Below are 20,164 nucleotides of genomic sequence, written 5' to 3'. Positions count from 1 at the left end.
AGAATTTTTTCTGTTTTGTAAATAATAATAAATATCATAAACACTAAAATCAGCTAGAATATAATTAATTCAACTCGCTAAAGAAAGAACTGCACACTCATTAATGAAATGGGGTGGCATTCAAATAAAATGTGTTCTCAACCTAGGGTAGATTATATAAGCAGGTTTTGCTACTCTTCTGCCAACAGAGTCAGAATCAGACTGATGGCCTGGTTCCAAATGTTTTTTTTTTTCATTACAAGCACAAAAGGTAAAGACTCTTCTTGTAAACTGACAACATCAAATTTAACAAATAGAAATATGCATTTACAGTGATCCCTCGCTATATCGCGCTTTGCCTTTCGCGGCTTCACTCCATCGCGGATTTTATATGTAAGCATATTTAAATATATATCGCGGATTTTTCGCTGCTTCGCGGGTTTCTGCGGACAATGGGTCTTTTAATTTCTGGTACATGCTTCCTCAGTTGGTTTGCCCAGTTGATTTCATACAAGGGACGCTATTGGCAGATGGCTGAGAAGCTACCCGGCTTACTTTCTCTCTCTCTCTCTTGCGCTGACGTAGGGGGGTGTGAGCAGGGGGGCTGTGTGCAGCTGCTTCCTGAAGGACATGCTGCATGGTGCTTCGCATACTTAAAAGCTCAAAGGGCACGTATTGATTTTTGACTGTTTTTCTGTGGCTCTCTCTCTCTCCCTGCTCCTGACGGAGGGGGTGTGAGCTGCCGCCTTCAACAGCTTTGTACCGGCGGTGCTTCGCATACTTAAAAGGCAAAAAGCCCTATTGATTTTTTTTTGACTGCTTGCTTTGTTCTCTCTCTCCTGACGTGCACTCCTTTGAAAAGGAAGATATGTTTGCATTCTTTTAATTGTGAGACTGAACTGTCATCTCTGTCTTGTCATGGAGCACAGTTTAAACTTTTGAAAAAGAGACAAATGTTTGTTTGCAGTGTTTGAATAACGTTCCTGTCTCTCTACAACCTCCTGTGTTTCTGCGCAAATCTGTGACCCAAGCATGACAATATAAAAATAACCATATAAACATATGGTTTCTACTTCGCGGATTTTCTTATTTCGCGGGTGGCTCTGGAACGCAACCCCCGCGATGGAGGAGGGATTACTGTATACCCATATGTAAGATTTTTGGAAACTGGAAAGCTACTGGGTATGATGCTTTCTGCTTTTTACTTTCTCGTATACGAAGTATAGGGAAAGTATTGTAATCGTCCAAAGATTTGATGTTGAGATTTTGAAGAATCTTGACGTTTTAGACATCCCTCACTTTCTCGTATACGAAGTATAGGGAAAGTATTGGAATCCTCCAAAAATTCCATTTTGAGATTTCGATAATTCTCGACATTTTAGACTTCCCTGAGTCAGAAAATGTCATTTTTGGAATTATGTCTGTGTGTTTGTCTGTATGTGTTGTGATGGACAGCGGGTGCCCATGCCCGGCCAGGACATCCCTTCTATATATTTTCCAAGGGAGCAAGCATGGGCTGCACAGTACCTTCCCCAGACCACTTGGTGGCATCCCCCCTGGGTGACTATGGTGCCTCAGATACCCGCAGGGCTCCATGGGAGATGGAGTTCTCCACAGCCCTGTTGGAATCCGGGGTGGCCACCATGAGGCGCTGCAGGGGTTCCGGGGCCAGTCTGTGTTGTTGTGGGTCCACAGCTCTCTCAGCAAAGGCCAGTTTTTAAATAATCACCGCGCTTGCGGCTTAGCGAGGGGGCGTGGTAGTTGTAGCTAAAGCGGGTCTCAGGACGATCTGTGGTGTGGGTGTTTCTCACCTAAGTGCACAGGTGAGAGACTGCCCACATCCGTGATTGTTCCTGGGGCTGCTAATGTGCTGCAGCTATGCTATGTCTCGGCATATATAGAAGCGCGAGTAGGCTAGGGGATAAAAAAAAGAAAGATGAATGGAAAGAGAGACGGAGGTTGCTGGAAGGAAGGGAGGAGAAAGCCGATGAGAGAGAGAGAGAGAGCGCAAAGGCAAACAAATGAGCAAGAGCATGCTCAAGTGCAGCTGGACTGTGCGCCCTAGCGTGGTGTTTAGCTAACACCTAGGGCAGTTGATTATAGTCGCTCCCGCTGAGCATTTGTAGAAGAGCGGTAGTGACTAGTGAGGACAGTGACTCGCCGTGGAAGACAGCGGGAGTCGGGAAAGACTTAGGCTTATAATCTCCAGCGTGGGAGTACTGGCTGTTGGAGAGAAGCTAAGTCCCGGTCTGGGATGAGAGCGAGACCGAAGCTAGGATCGGGAGGCCTCCAGACCAGAGTGATTGAGAGAAAGGTCAGCTGCAGAGAGAGCGTCTCACCTGCTGCAGGGCCCTAACGAGAGAAGCAGGTGGGACGCTAGTATAAAAGAAGCACTGGGGCTTTTAATTGTTTTAAAGGACTGCTTCCAGCATTATTTTAACCTTGATTTTTAAAGGATTGTTTTTGTAATTATTTTAAACCTCCACATTTCTTTTATGGATTATTTATTGAACTTTGGACACTGCACTGTTGCACTTTGTTTTCGTTTTGTTGAATAAAGCACTTTGCACTTTTATACATTATCCCCTTGCTCCATTGTTATTGCCTCACTGTCTAGCTCATCTTGGTTATAACTATCGACGGTGTTGGGTTCAAGGGCTCCCGAACAGAAGATGGGAGCATGGAGCAGAACCTGCATTGTCACACCATCTGGGCCGTAGTTCAGCCACACCTGGAGGTACAATCGGAAGCAAGTGGTCAAGCACCTGAAGCACTTCTGAGCTATAAAAGGAGCCACCAGCCACCACTCCAGGAGCCAGTGTCGGGAGGAGGGAGACAAAGCTGCCAAGGAGGAGTGGAGGACTTGAAGAGTTTATTTGTGCTTGTGACTTGAGGTTTTGTGGGACTGTGTTGTGGCTGACAGACACAGGGAAGATGGGCCCCCAGCTGAAGAAGGAAAATAAATTATTTTGGTTTATTTTAACGTGCCTCCATTGTTAGTCTGTGTCGGGTCGGGCGCATATGTAGCGCCTTATTACAGTGTGTGTATGTAAACACAATAACCTGAGTACACTTTCACTTAGGTCAACCAAATTTTGCATATAAGTATTAGATACAAAATGTACATTTCTATCAACTTTTAGCTATTTCCGTTAAAGGTGGTACTTTACCTTTTATTCATGCAGCTGCAGAGTCCGATTTATTCAACTTTACTTTTACAATAATTGTTCAATATATTATTAATTTGATTTGATTTGTTGCTGATGGTGTTTTAATGTACATCTCTCTATTATAAAAAAAAATCTTTGGAGGGAGACGAGATGTGATCTTCTCGGAAGACACTTTGACGTCATGCGAGACAAGGCAGTGAGACAAAAGGACAGCTGCTGCACAGGCTTTTTAATGATCGACGCACAGTGCGACAAGCAGAATACACAGCTCACCAGCAGCAGTAGCAAGACAGCAGCCTATCCGACCGCATCTCCTTAGCGTGTGTTCAGCCCCCCACCCCTCCACAACGTGAGCAGCATTATACATCCCACAAGAAAGAGATTTAACCACGCCCAGGGCCGGAAATAAAGGACAAAGAGTAGATGACAAAGTAGAACGTCGTAAAGAATTAAAAAATGTTGGTGTGGTACACATGCACAGCAGGTTAGAGATAATGGAAGTACGAAAATTCCAAAGTTTCAAAAAAAGGATAGGAAAGATCATATTAGCGCAAACAAACGGAAATTATTATTCGGTGAAATAACGGAACAGCGAAAAGAGATCGAATATATTGCTCAGATTTAAACTTTAAGTCAGAGACTTGTAGATCGTCTAATTCGTTTTTGCCAGCGAGATTTAAAAGATTCCAAAAACGTTGTTGCGGTATGAAGTCCCTTGATACGGAGACTTTTAACATGAGATTCTTTCAAGTCACACCCTACTTACAACTATTTTCAAACAAGACCACTGTCATCTAACCTCAGTCGTGTGAATGCTTTTGTCAGACACACTTCCTGCGCTCTCAGATCTTAGAAATTTTATCAGGACAATAACTTTATACGTTCTACAGCAGATGACACGTCAACGACAAAGCGAAGAAGAAAGAGCACGGACAAACATTCGAGAAAATCATTTTATTTATTAGAGAGAAAGAAACGATATTCACTCACAGGCAGATATACGTTGCATTGTCACGATGTAAGTACAAACACGGAATCAAAATTCAATGCGATCTTGAAGAAAAGTTAATTCCAAATATTGTTTTAACAAAAGTTTTAAAGTAAAAGTGGAAATAATGCATATGTAACAATTCCTATGAAAATAACAATCTCTTTAAATTGTATATCCGGTAAACCAAACCCGGGGGTGGGTGGGCGAGCGAAGCCAGCAGGGTGCAGAGCCCCCTAGTAATATAAAAATATAATCATTATCTTGCGGTTTACTCCTCAAATATCCATCCCCATATCTGAGTATACGAGAAAGTCTAGGGGAGACCACTCCCAATTTTTATACTCACATTTAAATTTTACAGCATTGTTTAATGCTGCACTGGATGTTTGATTTCTCAAGCTTCTCAAACTGATACTCACTTCTACACATTATACAAACTGATACTCACTTTTACACATTATAAGTTTCTAAGTCACAATGAATACTGTGTTCAGTCCATGTTCAGTAAGAGCCTGCACTTACAGTTAAGGTATTATTGCTCTCAAGAGTGAAAACTGCAATGGTTTTCAGTCTTGCTGTCTACCTGATACTGCAGATTAAAACTAAGAAGTCATCATGATGTCACAATAGTCTCACTTGAAAACATTTCCATCAGCACTGGTTCTATACATATTGCAGGTGTCAAGGTTGGTTAGGAACATGCACTGATAGCGCGTCACTGCACCCACCACATGATGAACCACCTGGATTCAAGGAAACTGTGTAATTTCATTAGTGGCTCATGGAGCATTTAGAATTAAAGGCTTATCTGAGTTCATAGTGTAAAATTCCCATAGCATTACATGAAGGCTTCACATTTACAATATTAGTGAGTCATGGAGCAGTTGCAATGCGTTCAAATGACTGCCAGATATGTAGTTTGATTTCTCCAGCAACTCAGCCAGACAAGTTTTAAACTCACGCCGACAAAATCAAAAAGTCAAGTCATAGAAGTGGATGAGAGTTGATAAACAGTGACCAGTCAGCTGGAATTACAATGATACACAAGGAAAGAAAAGAATATGTTTTAGTCTGCAAAAATAGAAAAGCTTGTCTCTCCAATGTCTTGTGTTTGTCACATTGTACATAGGCAAATACTATGTCTGAACTCACCATACCTGGAAAATATCTGAGCTCCACCAGTACAGTCACGTAGTACATTGTGAAGTCTTGATGTAGTAGTATAATCTGTCATCCCCTGTGATTCCTAGTTGTGTAATCTGATATCCTCAAGGCCAATGAGATCCAGTAAATCCCGTCATTAAGACTGACACTTGAAGTTATATAATGTGCCGCTGGCCTAAGTGAAAATTGGTACTACACGAACAGGATGTTAGCACCTCCTACAAGGTGATGACAGTATATACAATTTTTTAAAGAACTATGACAAGAATGTAAAATTCTATACACTTGTTTTTGTGTAAATGGTATTATTTAATGCTATCAGTCAAAGAACAAATATTAAGAAAATTTGTTTGAACCACCTGAAACAAATTTTCACTAAGAAGAGTAACATAAATTTTAACACTCTACTGTAAAGTAATTTTGATTACTGCATGAATGCATAAATATCACTTACATTTTCTGTTCAACAACAGTGCTAAGACAATATTAAATTAGGCACAACTTATAGTTCAAATCTATGAAAGTTTAAAAGCTTACCTTCCATTTTTTTTTTGACAGGAGGTACAGCTGCTTTGGCCTGCAAAAAAGTAAGAAAAGCTTTTATTAGTACATTATCTGTCAACAATCTGAATGAGCTATAAAGTGGGTTTTCTATTTTCCACTAAACTAAGATGATATTGGATAATTCTAAAGATGGTAGAATTCAAAATCTGGAGTTACACTTTTAAGATATGCTAATGCTTAAATCAACACTGAATGATTCTTCTGATTAGTTGGAAATGTAGTAGAACCTCTGTTATCATATCTGAGATTATAATAGGGTGAATAATCTTGATATTTATGTAAAGACATTATCACATTATTTTGTATTTTTAATCATTATCCACTCTTTTGTTATACTAGCAAAATACCCGTGCTTCTCAGTGGCGAAATACTGCCTTAAAATTGTTATTAAGAAGAAAAGTAAACATTTTTAAACTGAGGGAAAATATACAAATAATTATTTGTTAAGGATCTCTTTGTATACCACGTTGTCAGTTCGGCCCTCCGGTTGTAATATGACCAAGCTGTGCACTGAGCTTACTCTTGAGCATGCAACGTACAGTTGGCCATGTGAAAAGCAATCTTGCCTCAAATCAATGCCAACCTTTTGTAGGGTTTGTCCCTGAGACTTAATTGTCATTGCAAAGCAGAGCCTTACTGGAAATTGGAGGCGTTTGAATTGAAATGGGAGATCAGAGGGTATAACGGGGATGCAAGGAATAAAAAGCTGTCCCCTGAGCCACTGCCAGTAAAAATAGTTGCCTCAATTAGGTTCTTTTGCAGACACATGACCTGAAGTCTCGTGCCATTACAAAGTTTCAGTGGCTGTACACAAATCCACAATCGAGTTTTTTGAGCCAAACCTGTTGTTTTTGTATGAGCCGCTTTTTATTATTGGGATCGTACCTAGAAACAGAAGCTCTATTAACTTGTGGATTTGTGTGCGAATATTTAGCGGCAGTGTCTCTATTAACTTGTGGATTTGCCTGCAAGTATTTAGCGACAGTGTGTCTATGAACTTGTGGATCTGCCTGCTAGTGTTTAGCGACAGCGTGTCTATTAACTTGTGGATTTTTCTGCGAGTGTTTGGCGGCAGCGTCACGAAGTTGTTTCCACCTAGCTGCATCAGAAAATGTACCACGACGTCTGACATGCCTCCTTTTTACTGTCTCACACCTTGGATTGCTGCTGTCATAATCGGTTTGAGTTTCATGGTTTGTTTCAATTACGTTAGTATTTGCAGGACTTGTTGTGTTGAAGTGACATTCGGCATCTGTCAAGCGTTGTAAGCATACAACCGGTTTCATCGATAACTTCGCATCCAGCTTTTGAGAGTTGAAACATTCATAAACATCAAAGTGTCCACTACTCAAACCGTCACCTGTGAATCTAAGATGTTTAAGAGGCATTGGCGGTTCTCCAAACGTGTAAAATAGGCACGCAGCCAACTACATGGGAGGCGTGGGGATGGGGGATGCAATATAGGCAGGCAGCCAAATACGTGGGAGGCTGGGGGACGCAGGACGTAACCCCGCCTCACACGGTGACCGAGCTGCAGGCTATGGACGTATATACAGTATGTACGTAAGTAGGATTCAGTTTTGACCGTTACGCGTAGAATTTTGAAATGAAATCTGCTTAACTTTTGTAAGTAAGCTGTAAGGAATGAACGTGCCAAATTTCAGCCTTCTGCCTAACACGTGAAGTTGGAGAATTAGTGATGAGTGAGTCAGTGAGGGCTTTGCCTTTCATCGTGTCGCAAAAGTCAATGAATGACTGCTAATGAAGTGACCAAGTTAGAAGAAGTAAGGCAGGACAAAATGTCTTTGTATACAAATCTAAAAATAGCCTACCTAATCTCCTAGAACGCACACAAAAGCAAGGGAACGATGGGAGCACCAGAACTCCGCTCACATCGCGTCGCTTCGTACCACAAGCCGCAAGTAGTAAGTCTGTGATAAGCAGAATACCGCTACATTTTGCACTCACGGGACGGAAGGACAATCCCGACCGCTTTTATATAGTGTCTTGATAGAATGGGAATTGTAACACATAGGGTGAGACTGATTACTAGTTTTCTGATCACATTCAGTTTTTCTCACTGATTTCTAGTCTGCCGACCATGTTTTACACAGACTGGGATAGAGAAGCACAAAAAAGCTATGAATGCAAGAAGATTTTTTTAAACAACCCAACAGATATATGTTTAATGCATATATTCATACATTAATTTTCAGGATACTCTTTACAATTAAGTCTCACAGAAAGTTAGTGCCTATTTCGGTTGTAGCACAAGATCTTGGTTATAGCACAAGAAGTAGCACAAACCCAAGACCTCAATTATACTGATACCAGATAATTGAATTTTGTTAGGCAGAAGTCTTAACCACTAGGCCATCACACTGTTCCAAACCTATTTCAGTACCTTAAATTATTTTATTTTATTGCAGCATTAAGATCCACATTTTGATTACAAAAATGTATAAGTTACATTTACTATAATACATTTAATTGTATATTTCTACTATACTTACCCCATATTCTGAGTTTTGTTTTTGATGAATGCATTAAATACAATCAGTGCTCAAGACATTTTCTGATTTCTGTTGGTATCTCTGTTTATGCCTGAAGAATTCTTAAATGGTTTTACAGTTTTCATGAGAAGAGACAGGGGATAAACCTAACCTTCCTTTGAATGAGCAGCTCTATTTTTATCATTTACATCTGAGCTGGTATATTACAATTTGCATACTTTACAAAATCTGTCTAGAAGCATCACCAAAATATAATACAGGCACTCCTGTGTATGGAGGCACACCATTGATGCATGTACTGATATTTATCAATCTTCACACAGCAGGCTCAATGAAAATTTGCAGAAATAAAACACACATATAAAACTGACTTGTTATAAAGACATTAATCAGCCATTTATTAAGAGTTTAACTGCAATTAAAATCTTAACTGGAAATAAAACAGAAGTTTTTTTCAATTACTTTTCAATAGCCATAAATTGAATCTTTGAAAAAAAAATGACTGTAGTTCTCTCCATAACTAAACTTAATGTAGAACCACACTGAGTGGTCAGCTTGTCTGGAGACATCGAATATATCAGGTATTTTTTTACAGTATTCAGATTGCCTATTTGTTTTATGTTGAAACATCAAATAAGAAAAAAGTAAAGTATAAACAAATAAAGTTTTACTTACACTTTCCCATTGTGTGTTAGTATTTCATGTTTTATTTTGAAATGATTGAAAATTGTGCTTGAAGTGTTCTGCGCATTACCATAATATGTCACTCTAGCATTTAAGTGCTGAAATGTTTCATTTCTTTTCCCAAGCACAACATTATATATTATGAAGGAAATTAGATACTTTGTTGACCGAAGAGCAAGCAGCAAATATGCGGCCACCAGACATGGAATATGTACATTCTAGTAATGACTGAGATAGATTTGTAAATGCTGAATATCATAGAAAGGGGGAAGTCAGAACATATGGAACTGATAAGTGAAGATAATAAACCTGGCTTAAGATTCAAATAAGATTTCATTTTAGAATACAGCAACTGTAACTGGAAAATCAGTCATTTCTTTGATTTACATGTGTCTAATGTTTTGTTTTTTTCTTTTCTTTTCTATATTCTTATTCTACTGTCCTTCCTGCGAATTTCAGATTGAAAAAGCAATTTTCTAGTCATTTATTTGAAATTCTAATAAAAGCTTTTGAAATAAAATAAGCCAAGAAGCAATTTCACTCATAGATTCCAGTCATGTCACATCAGATTATTAAATACAGAACTGAAAAGAGAGTAATTAAGGTGCAGGTGCCTGATTTACTATAATTCTAAGATCTACACCATCCCCCTTATACATGGAAAAAATGAAATTGCACAAATGTTAAATAACAAAAACTGCAAGAAGCTTTTATTAAGCTGGTAATACTACAAAATCAGATGATATGTGAGGCATAAAAATACAGATATAATTTATTTAATAAACTTAATGTTAGTCAAAAATGTAATTATGCAATTTTGTGATGAACAAGAATATTAGAATTTGCTTATACTTTTCAGGAATGTGTAGTATATATGGTTTATATGTATTGTCACATGTGTGTGCATGTGGAACAGCTTAAGGGCTTGAGTGATTGTAATCTTCCACCGAGACATGTGGTGGCATTGTCTAATAACAATTCTCTCCACAAAGGAACTGACACCATTCCATTCATGATATCACTTCCAGGGTCTGACCACCAGGACCCACCTCTTCCTCCCAGAGTACCAGGTATACAGAAGAGCCACCATTTTGATCATTCTACCTGATTCAACTTTCAGAACGACTCGTTTTGAGTTTTCCCACACGCTTGTTTTCAATTGATTAGTTATACAGGATTGGCCGCAAGGTGTCCCAAAACACCTTACTTGTCCTGTGCTTATCTTACAATATATATAGTGTGAGGGATGGCCAGAAACCTGGCATGGCTGGGACACCATCAGGAAGGACGAGGGAGAGAGCATGCATAGGGCAATGTCTCAATAAAACACTAGATGGCAGTCCCCCCTAGGCTCCAGCAGTGCCATGGATTTCCACAGGGCATCATGGGACTTGGCGTTTGTTGGTTCAGCCCTGTTGGGTTCCATGGATGCCAGTAGGGGGTGCTGCAGGTCTGGGGAGGTCTACTTCATGTGGAAGGAGGACAAAGCTGGCGTGGAGGAGTGGAGGAGACAGTGAGAGACAGAGACAGAGAACAGAAGACAAAGTAGTGCTGAGTGCTGCATACTGTGCTTTGTACTGTGGCTGTGGAGGGGAATGCTTACCAGTGAAGTTTCCCACAATAAATCCTCTTGTTTATTTTATACTTGTGTCCAAGCCTGTCTGTATGGGGTGTTGGGGAGTTGAAGCATCACTCGGTGGACACAGCTCGGTGTATATAGCTGTGTATGACTGTTATGTATAATATATATTACATATAATATATATATATATCACATACTATATATGCACACATTCATTCTTATTCTTTTTTTGTAGGTCAGAAACTCAAAATGGAAACTTTAGAGATGATAAATGTTTGGACTTTGCAAAATTTGATGTGTAAAACCACTAATATATATAACATAGTATATATAAACAGACACATCAAGGTTAACAAATAGTAAAACAGAAGTTAATCTCAATTATTAAATATTAAGTAAGCTGTGCTATAAAATAAAATTTCCAGGCTCAGATGACAAAGGCTTAGTTGACAATGCAGGAAATTAAAAAAAAAACTAACTTCTATTTAACAGGATTCCTGGGAAAAAAACTCCTGAATGATTCCTATAACATAGCTAGTATCAGAGATGTAGTAGTTTAGCACTTTGGGCATGAGAAAGGCTCTATATAAATACAATGTTTTATTATTATTATTATTATTAGCTAAGTGTAAAATCAAAAAATTTTAAGTTAATATTGATAGTAAATTTTCGTAAAGTTTTGCTTAATTTGAAAAGAATGTACCCTTAACATAGATAATGGAATATTCTGTTTAATAAGCTAATAATTAAATAGAAAGTTCTAAATCCTCTGCTATATTTCTGTATTTATTCAACAGAAGTATACCAGATTGTAGTTAGACAGTCAGAAAGAAACACAAACTGTTAAACAGATAAGCACTAAGGGCATATAGTTTTCTAACCGTTGCATTACGTTAATGTTACTGTTCTCGTATGGTCCTACTGAGTAGGACAACATAAAGAAACTTTAAGTAATATAACTTAAAACACTTAAGCCTTAAACAGAACATCACAGACAAGAAATGTCTTCATCTTTTGTGTGTATAATTATTAACTTTATTTTTTGGATGAACAGTTTGCTTTAAATTTCAATAACACTTTTAAAATGAGGACACTGGGACTGAGTTTTTTATACAAGTTTTACTAGCTGCTGGAATGCCTTTCTGGTAGCTGCATTTTGAACTGTTTTAAACTATTCTGAAACCCTCAACAAATACAGGGTGGTCCAGATCTAATTATGCAATTATTGCATTACCTTGCATTAAAAGTTGCATAGTTAGATCTGGACCACCCTATACAGCTACACTAAGATAAATTAAATAGCTCACACTTTGGTCTTTTGCAGATCACAATGATGGAATTATACACTGTAAATACCACATGGGTTGGACGGGCATCCCGACCAGAAGAAGGGATGGTTCCTTGCCCAGACAGCAGGCTAAAAGCAGGAAGGCAAGCATTCTGGCCAGGGGAGAGAAAGGTTCCACACCTGGAAGTGATGGCCAGAGGGGATGGACGGACAGCCCCCTGGAAGGAGATGTCGCTGGGGACTCTTTATTCCCCAAGGGTGCTCAATGGCAGCAGCCCAAGATATCGGTACTCAGTAAGGAACCAGTAGGTCATGCTGGGAGATGTAGTCCAGCAGAACAGCCCTGCTGGGGTCCGTGGGTGCCACAAGAGGGTGTTGCAGGGAGATGCACTCCCCATTATGTTGGACTTCCATATGACCAGGAAGTAATTCCAACAGGCAGTAGCCCTGGCAGTGGAAGTACTCCCGGGTCCGCAATAAAAGGGCCTACACTCCCTTATCCAGGCAAGTCAGAGCTGGCAGGACAGAAAGCAACACTCGACTAGAGGAGGGTAGTGCGGTAGTGAGAGGAATTCTGAGGTATTCTGGAGAGAGAGAGAGAACCTGTGCTTATGTCAACGAGGTATTATGGTTAATAAACACCCTTTAATTGAACCTGGACTCTGTGTGTTTTTATGTTTGGGATTTGAGACTTACTGGTGCCCAGTTCCACCACAACACATATTTTTTGGAGTATTCGAGTCCTGGGTATGACGTTAAACTGCATCCAGCCCTGCAAGCGGTCCTCCAACTTGGAGGGAAATCATGGGGGTTGGTGGCAGGATTGGCATAAAAAAAACTTCACACAGCTCCGAGATGACAGAAAGGACTCCTTTTTGCGCTCCGTGGGAGTGGCTCTGCTGCAGCCGCCCATAGGAAGGCTGCTCGCATCATGAAGGGGATGGGGGAAAGCCCTCAGGAGCCCCATCCCCGGAAGAGTAGAAACCGTTGGAAAGCCAATGGGGTCAGGTCTGTTGGGCATTAGAACTGGTATGGTGCTGAGGCGTCGCCTGCTGCACGGCAGCACTCGGGTCCCAATTTGAGGTGGCCCATCTGGGTAGGCGCTTGGAACATCTTGTCTCTCTGGCATGATAATCATCTTCCTCTGCTGTCGGAGGAGCTGCATAAATTCCGCATTTCAGTGGTGGCACTCTCTGAGGTGCACAGATCCAGCTTAGGTCCATTAGGTTACCACCTACTAGGAAAATGAGCCTGGACTTGGCCAGACTCCAAGACCAGGCTGTTTCTAATGAGTTTGCATGCAGTTTGTGTAAGGAACTTGCGGATTTGGGTGCGACTGCTGATCCTAATGTGATGTGGGAGACCTTCCATGACAAGACCCTGAAGGTTGCCGAGGGTTGTGTTGGGGTTACATCTCGCAGGGCACCCTGGATATCATCGAGAGGAGTGGCAGTGCACAGCTCAATGGCAACTCTGGTCTGTACCGGAATCTAAGAAGGACGGCTGCGAGGGCTCTGAGGGAAGATAAAGAGGTGTTTGTTAGAGGAAGCTGTGAGCAAGTGACACACCATCTGTGGTCTAGCGACCCACGTCCTGCATACAGAGGAATCAAAACATTACGCACATCCAGATCTGTTCCTCGGATAGTCGCAGTCAGGGCGGCTGATAGAACGGTCCTTACCGATGACACTGTAGTTGTGACCGGCTGGACTGGCTACTTTGAGCAGCTGTTCAAAGCTGATCCTCCGGCTAGGACGTTGGATATGTCTGGGTCCACGATTCTTGAGGCTGATCCTCCAATTAGCTGTGAACCACCCAATCTCACTGAGATTGCACAGGTGGTGAACCAGCTGAAGGGAGACAAGGCTGTAGGGATCTGTGGTATCCGGTGTGAACGTCTCCAGGCTGGAGGTAAGACTGTCCTCCTGGCTTTGTAAGCAATCTTTGCTTCAACTTGGGAGACTGGCATCATCCCAACTGACTGGAAAACGGGACTTGTTGTCCCTATCTAGAAAAGGAAGGGTGATCGCCAGGATTGTGGCAACTACAGGGGGGTAAAACACTGCTCTCGGTGCCGGATAAGGTCCTTGCTAGGATCGTCCTCAATAGCATCCATGATCACTTGCTCACCTACCAGCGACCGGAACAGTCTGGTTTTACACCTAAGAAATCTACCATCGACCGCATCCTGGCACTGAGGGTTCTCATGGAGTGCAAACACGAATATCGGCAGAGTTTCTTTGCAGCCTTTGTCATTTTTCGTAAAGCGTTTAACTGAGTTGATCGAGCTGCCCTATGGGACATACTGAGGGTTTGTGAGATCCCCTCGAGGTTGCTGGATATCATGAGCAGCCTGTACACTGGTACTGTGAGTGCTGTGCAGAGTGGGGGCAGAACCTCTGTGTTTTTCCCAGTTGATTCTGGGGTTCATCAGGGGTGTGTTCTTGCTCCTACTCCGTTCAATGCTTGAATGGACTGGGTGTAGGGCAAGGTCGTGGGGTCCAGCAGCTGTGGGGCATTTGAACGAGGAGTCTGAGTGTCTAGGCTTGCAAGTGTCCTGGATAAAAACCAAGATCCAGGCCTTTAATGATCTCTTTGGTACAGCCATCAGCAGTGTGTCTGTCTGCGGTGAGACTGTCAACCTTGTCGAGAGGATTACTTATTCATGTCTCTGGTGACTCTTCCTATGAAGTCAGTAGACGGACTGGGAGAGCATGGGGGGTCATAAGGTCACTGGAAAGGGGCGTGTGGCGCTCCTGATATCTATGTAAAAGGACAAAGGTCCAAATCTTTAGAGTCCTGGTGCTTCTTGTCTTGCTATATGGTTGCAAGATATGGACGTTATCCAGTGACCTGAGATGAAGACTGGACTATTTTGGTACTGTGTCTCTCTGGAAAATCCTTGGGTATCGTTGGTTTGACTTTGTGTCGAATAAGCAGTTGCTCACGGAGTCCCGAATGAGGCACATTACCTGCATTGTGAGGGAGCATCAGCTACAGCACTACGGGCATGTGGCACGATTCCCCGAGGATGATCCAGCTCGTACGATCCTCATTGTTGGGGATCCGAGGGGCTGGATCAGGCCAAGGGGTCACCCACGTAACACCTGGCTGCGGCAGATAGAAGGGTGGGACTGGGCCACGTGTCTGCCTAGGGGGGTTGCCAACCGGGATACCGAGCTGTTTCATTGTGTGGTGGGTGTGGCAACGCATTGTACCAGTGCATGCTCTTCAACTTGAATTGACTTGAGTACTTGTGAGTTACATTTCTTGTTCAAAGTCGAGAGTCTGTCAGCGATGTGTACTAAACTACCAACCTTGTGGTTTACTACATACCATACCTTAATAATACTACACAATGGATAATTCCTGTTATATAAATGGAGTATAACAGACAGGTAAGAATAGGTAAGAATACATCATGCTGCAGAGCAAACCAACAACAAGAGATAAATAAAGAGAAAGCACATTGAAGAGAAATGATGCATTGCTATTTATACAGTAGAACTAGGTAAAGTATGCAGCCCTTTTGAGACAAACAGGGTAACTGTATTAAACAGAAAGGTACAAAAAAGGCAACCAAGCACAATTTATTTTCTTAATGTATTTTGAATTTTGCTACACCTTGTCTGTCCATGCATTTTAAAAAAGGGCTATAAATAGGGTGCCTTCTTCCCTCCCTTTCAAAGATCCAAGAGGATAGTGGGAAAAGGATCTCTCACTCAATATCTCAGAAAAGGATGGAAGGTAGCAATGCAGAGAATTCACTCGAGCTCCATGTGCAAAGCATACAATTATTTAACTCAAAATTATATATTGAGCACATCTGCCTCGTTTAAAATTGTCCAAAATGTTTCCAGGGCATGATCCAACCTGAGAATGCTGTAATCAAGTTCCAGACTCACTGGGTCACATGTTTTGGGCCTGCACCAAATTAACATCATTCTGGACCACAATTTTTAAATGCCTATCAGACAGCCTTGGTGTCACAATCCCTCCTAACCCATTCAGAGCTGTGTTTGGTTTACTCCCAGATGGGCTACACTATTGGTACATAGACTTATCTTGCTCAACTGGAAGAATCCTAACTCTCCTCTTTTAAGTCAGTGGGTAACTGATGTAATATACTATTTGAAATTTGAAAAAATCAAATTCTCACTTAACAGATCTGTGCAGAACTTTTTCAAAACCTGGCAGGATCTAATCAATAACATTTTAGAATAAGCTTTTAAAGCAATGAGGAAGCAGATTCTCTCCCCTTTTCTTTTTCTTCACCATATTTATCTTTATTCACTTATTAATTCATCTATCTACTTATTTTTACTAGCTTTAAGTTTTACTCTGCTGGCCATGCTCTCTTTCTCAGGGGTGGGTGTTGATTTGTTTTCGATCCTATTTTTGTAAAAATTGATCTATTTGTATGGAATTTTGTGTGATTTCAATAAAATCAATGAAATTTAAAAAATTGCCTTCTGTGTTTATTAGGCATCCTTATAATTACAAAAGGAAACTAGAAATAATTATTTTATTACAGATTCTTGGTAATATTTTCTCAAGGATACACTTCTTGCTTGTTTTGTTTTTGTTTTGTTGCTTGCATTGTGACTGGAGCTATCACAACCCATCACGAACCCGCCATTCCCCCAGCCATTTACATTTATATTTTACACAGCCTACAAAGCCAGAAACATGCTGAGTGACAGCGTAGTGAAAAGCACACATTGAACTTTGTACACTTAACAATAAATCTGAACTGAACTGATTAAAGTGCAGAAATTTAGATTTTTGAAAGAGCAAAGTCACCTTTTCTGTAGCATATCTTGTGTACACACAATAAAAAAACTCGGAAAATGAAAAAGGAAGTGTGATACAGCAGATTGAAGTGTAACAAACCAATTTTTGAATATTTTAACGTATTATGAGTCACAATTTTTGAGGATATGGAAATAAAAGACCTGAGCACAATTTTTTTACAGTGAGTAAATTCACTGACACTCACTGATACCAATCACTCTGTAAATGAAAAGGGAGAACATACAGATTTATTATAGAACCAGGTGCTGTCAGGCTGGAGTGACAGCTCTGCACTACCACTCTATGTTAAAAGATCTGTATTCAACTTACTAAACTTCAACCTGATTAAGCTTAGGTGAACTAGATTTGCTAAAGTGGCCCTAGTGTGTCTGTATCCAGGTGTCATTCCTGCCTTGTTCTTGATGCTTGTTAGCACATGCTCCGTCTGTTCCGGAACCCTGCTCTGGATAAGTGTGTTAAGAAGATGGATGGATGGATGGATTATTATTGCATCTGTACTGAAGAAAAATATTAGAATAGATTAATGAATGGAAGATATTGAGGACTGCAATTAATAATTATAATAATATTAATACTGGACAGCACTTTTGCTGTCTTGCACTGAAGCAGACTGTAGAAACTGGGGCTCCAGATGCCACACAACCCTGCCCTGGATATGTGGGTTAGGAAGGTGGATGAATGAATAGCTATAATGTCTGTTTAATTCCTGTCACCTGATTGCATGCTACATGCATACGCTCTATCACTGAAGCACACAAGCGCATTATCAATCCAGATGCAGCAGGCAGTATCTTTGCAAAAAAAAAAGCTGTCAAATGGTGAAAGAGTATAAACAATTAAGTGCGCCATTTTCAGTTATTATTGTCGATTTGTCCACAGAACACAATCAGCAATTCACATCTGGGTCATCAAAATTCAGTATTGCCAAAAACGGCGCTGGGTGATGACTTTCTCAGGTGAATCCACAACTTAGGGGCTGAAAGGGTAGTGCAGGGGACTAGCGAGGTAGTTAGGATTGTGAAGCACACAGCTGGGTCTCCTTTTAAAATGTCTGAATCTCTCAACAATGGTTTTCTTTTTGTTTTTTAACCTTCTTTAAACAACATAACAACAAAACAATGTACCCTATGGATGAGGATCAAAAGTCAGTAACATTTTTGGATTGAAAAACGGATATATTTAGTAAGTTTTAAGGTTTTTTATAATGGGACTCAGTTATACATAAGATTATAGAACACAGGAGCAAAGTAGTTGTTTTTTAAAATTTTTAAAATATGCTTCACCTTAGAAACTTATTTCATGCGGCAAACTACCATATACCCTGATTTTGAAGAAATAACTTTTATGTTAAAAATATTGAACTTATTAATTAAGCTAAATATGCATATGATTACAGAAAAATAACCACTTGATCAGGATTTAACAGTGATGACTAAATTTGACCAGAATGTTTTCTTTCTTGAGTTTACATACTCCCTAAATAGCTTCACGTAAAGCCAAAATTTATGCTTTTAGGCTGCATGTGTGCTTTGCCAGCAATTGATTTTATGCCATTTATCTTGTACAGTTACTTTACTGATTAAATGATCCACGAAAGGTATAAATCATACTGTTCTTAGGCAGATGCCAAAAATTTTGCTTAAATTACTTTAATCAAAATATGAGTTTAATATACACTCAAGTGGCTGCACCATGAAAAAAAAATATTCTGAAACTAGAGCAAAGAAATGATTTATTGTTGGTAATGTAAGCAGCCGTACATCATGACATGAAGACAAGCAGGTGTGGAATAGTGCTAATGTGGCTCGTTTAACAAAATAAATTTATATTTACTTTCACAAATCTTTCTTCCATATTGTAATTTTAATTGCAATTGTAATTACATCAACAAGAAAAGTACTTTGATAATATGGATGCAAAAAATTGTAGGAAAGGATAAAACCTTTCACTCAAAACAAAGCCAGCAGGCAGGCCCTGAGAGAAAGCCTTGTATTCAAAATAAAGACACATGGAAATAAATGTTTAAAAATGTATATAAATAAAACAAAAAATAGAAAAATAAAAGAAACATCAAACTTAACCAAGAGAATACAAACATACTAAAAAGAGACTTAAGTTAAATAAGGCTGATTATCACATAACCAAAACCTGGTCCAGGGCAAAGCAAATCATTCAAGCAATTGTGTTTCCTCTTTTATAAATAAACTGTAAAAGTCTTATAATTCCCTTAAATAGCTGACTAATAACAACATCAAAAATGTGTGTTATAATGCATATCGTGTCAGGCTGCACAAGATATTAACTTCTCAGATATCCAAGAAAGTCCAGCCAGACAAAGCCATCAGGGTATTCCAAAATATAATGTAAAAGATAAAATCAGCGAACACAGAAAAGCAGGTGCTCAATTGTGACCTCAGGGACATCCTATCAAACTCTATGCATCTGATCACCTTAGGGGGGTTAGGATATGTTATGCACAGGACTGTTATTATTATTGCTATTGGAGATACCGTATGTGGAGGGGCACAAGATGTCACTCTGGCATTACTAACGGACTTTGGCCATCTGTAATTGGGCATCCAGTAGTACACTGACACCAGCTAAACCTGAAACAAAATGTTTTACTAGGTGTATGTTTAAAGACTCTCTTGTTCTGTAAATATCATGCAGATTGATAATTATTTTGATGCCAGTTAAGAAAAGATGTGTTATGTGTACAGGAAAGGCACTTTAAACTCTAACCTTCTTTTTATACTGGTGGACAAGTTAATACTTGAAATACCTAAATTATTAGCCTTGATTTACATGTACACCCTTGACATCATCTCATCACTCATATCTCAAGCACACAAATCAAACCAAGCAATATGGCCAAGGCTGGTTACCTTACCTTCAAAACAAAGCAAGCAAAAACACCTTTACAAGGGTCACAGAAATCAAACAGAGCAATTGAGGCTGAGGTTAGAAGATGGCTACTTCATTGTTAACACCCTTGCATTTGAACCAACATAGAAGAAAAAGTCCAACAAGGTCTTTGAAAGAGCTAAACAAATTACTAATCACAGTGAGGAAATATTCAAACTTTAATTTAATCATTACTTTACTTTATTTGCAGAGAAACCAGGCATTAAATACTAGAAGTCAAACGTCAAAGAAAAGATACAACCTGAATGATTCAAATCAGTGTCCAGAACAGCAAGCTTTACCTCAGTATTACAAGGACAGCGATATCCATGTAATTTAAAGAGGCCATTCTTCCTAGCATTCCTTAAAAAGATGCACCATCAAGAAGAAGGCATGGTGCAATTGTATTTTCCTTTTGTAGCTGGCACTGTATATTTTGTCCTTAGACAGCATGTTGTTTTCAGTTTATCTTTGTGACTTGTTTTTCATAGCACGCACAGTATTCTCATA

General features: G+C 39.9%; 1 protein-coding gene across 1 annotated transcript in view; it reads right to left on the bottom strand.

Annotated features, from left to right (window-relative positions):
• LOC114652164 (breast cancer metastasis-suppressor 1 homolog) overlaps positions 1-20,164 on the bottom strand; it is a 94,805-nt gene that overhangs the window by 29,811 nt on the left and 44,830 nt on the right. The window contains exon 9 of the mRNA XM_028802398.2: positions 5,842-5,881. Within this exon, the coding sequence (XP_028658231.2) occupies positions 5,842-5,881 (40 nt within the window). The remainder of the gene's footprint in view (positions 1-5,841; positions 5,882-20,164) is intronic.

This window comes from Erpetoichthys calabaricus, chromosome 1, assembly GCF_900747795.2.
Source record: "Erpetoichthys calabaricus chromosome 1, fErpCal1.3, whole genome shotgun sequence".
NCBI classification, from domain to species: domain Eukaryota; kingdom Metazoa; phylum Chordata; class Cladistia; order Polypteriformes; family Polypteridae; genus Erpetoichthys; species Erpetoichthys calabaricus.
Note: the sequence above shows the minus strand (reverse complement) of the source record. Positions and strands in the feature narration are given on the sequence as shown.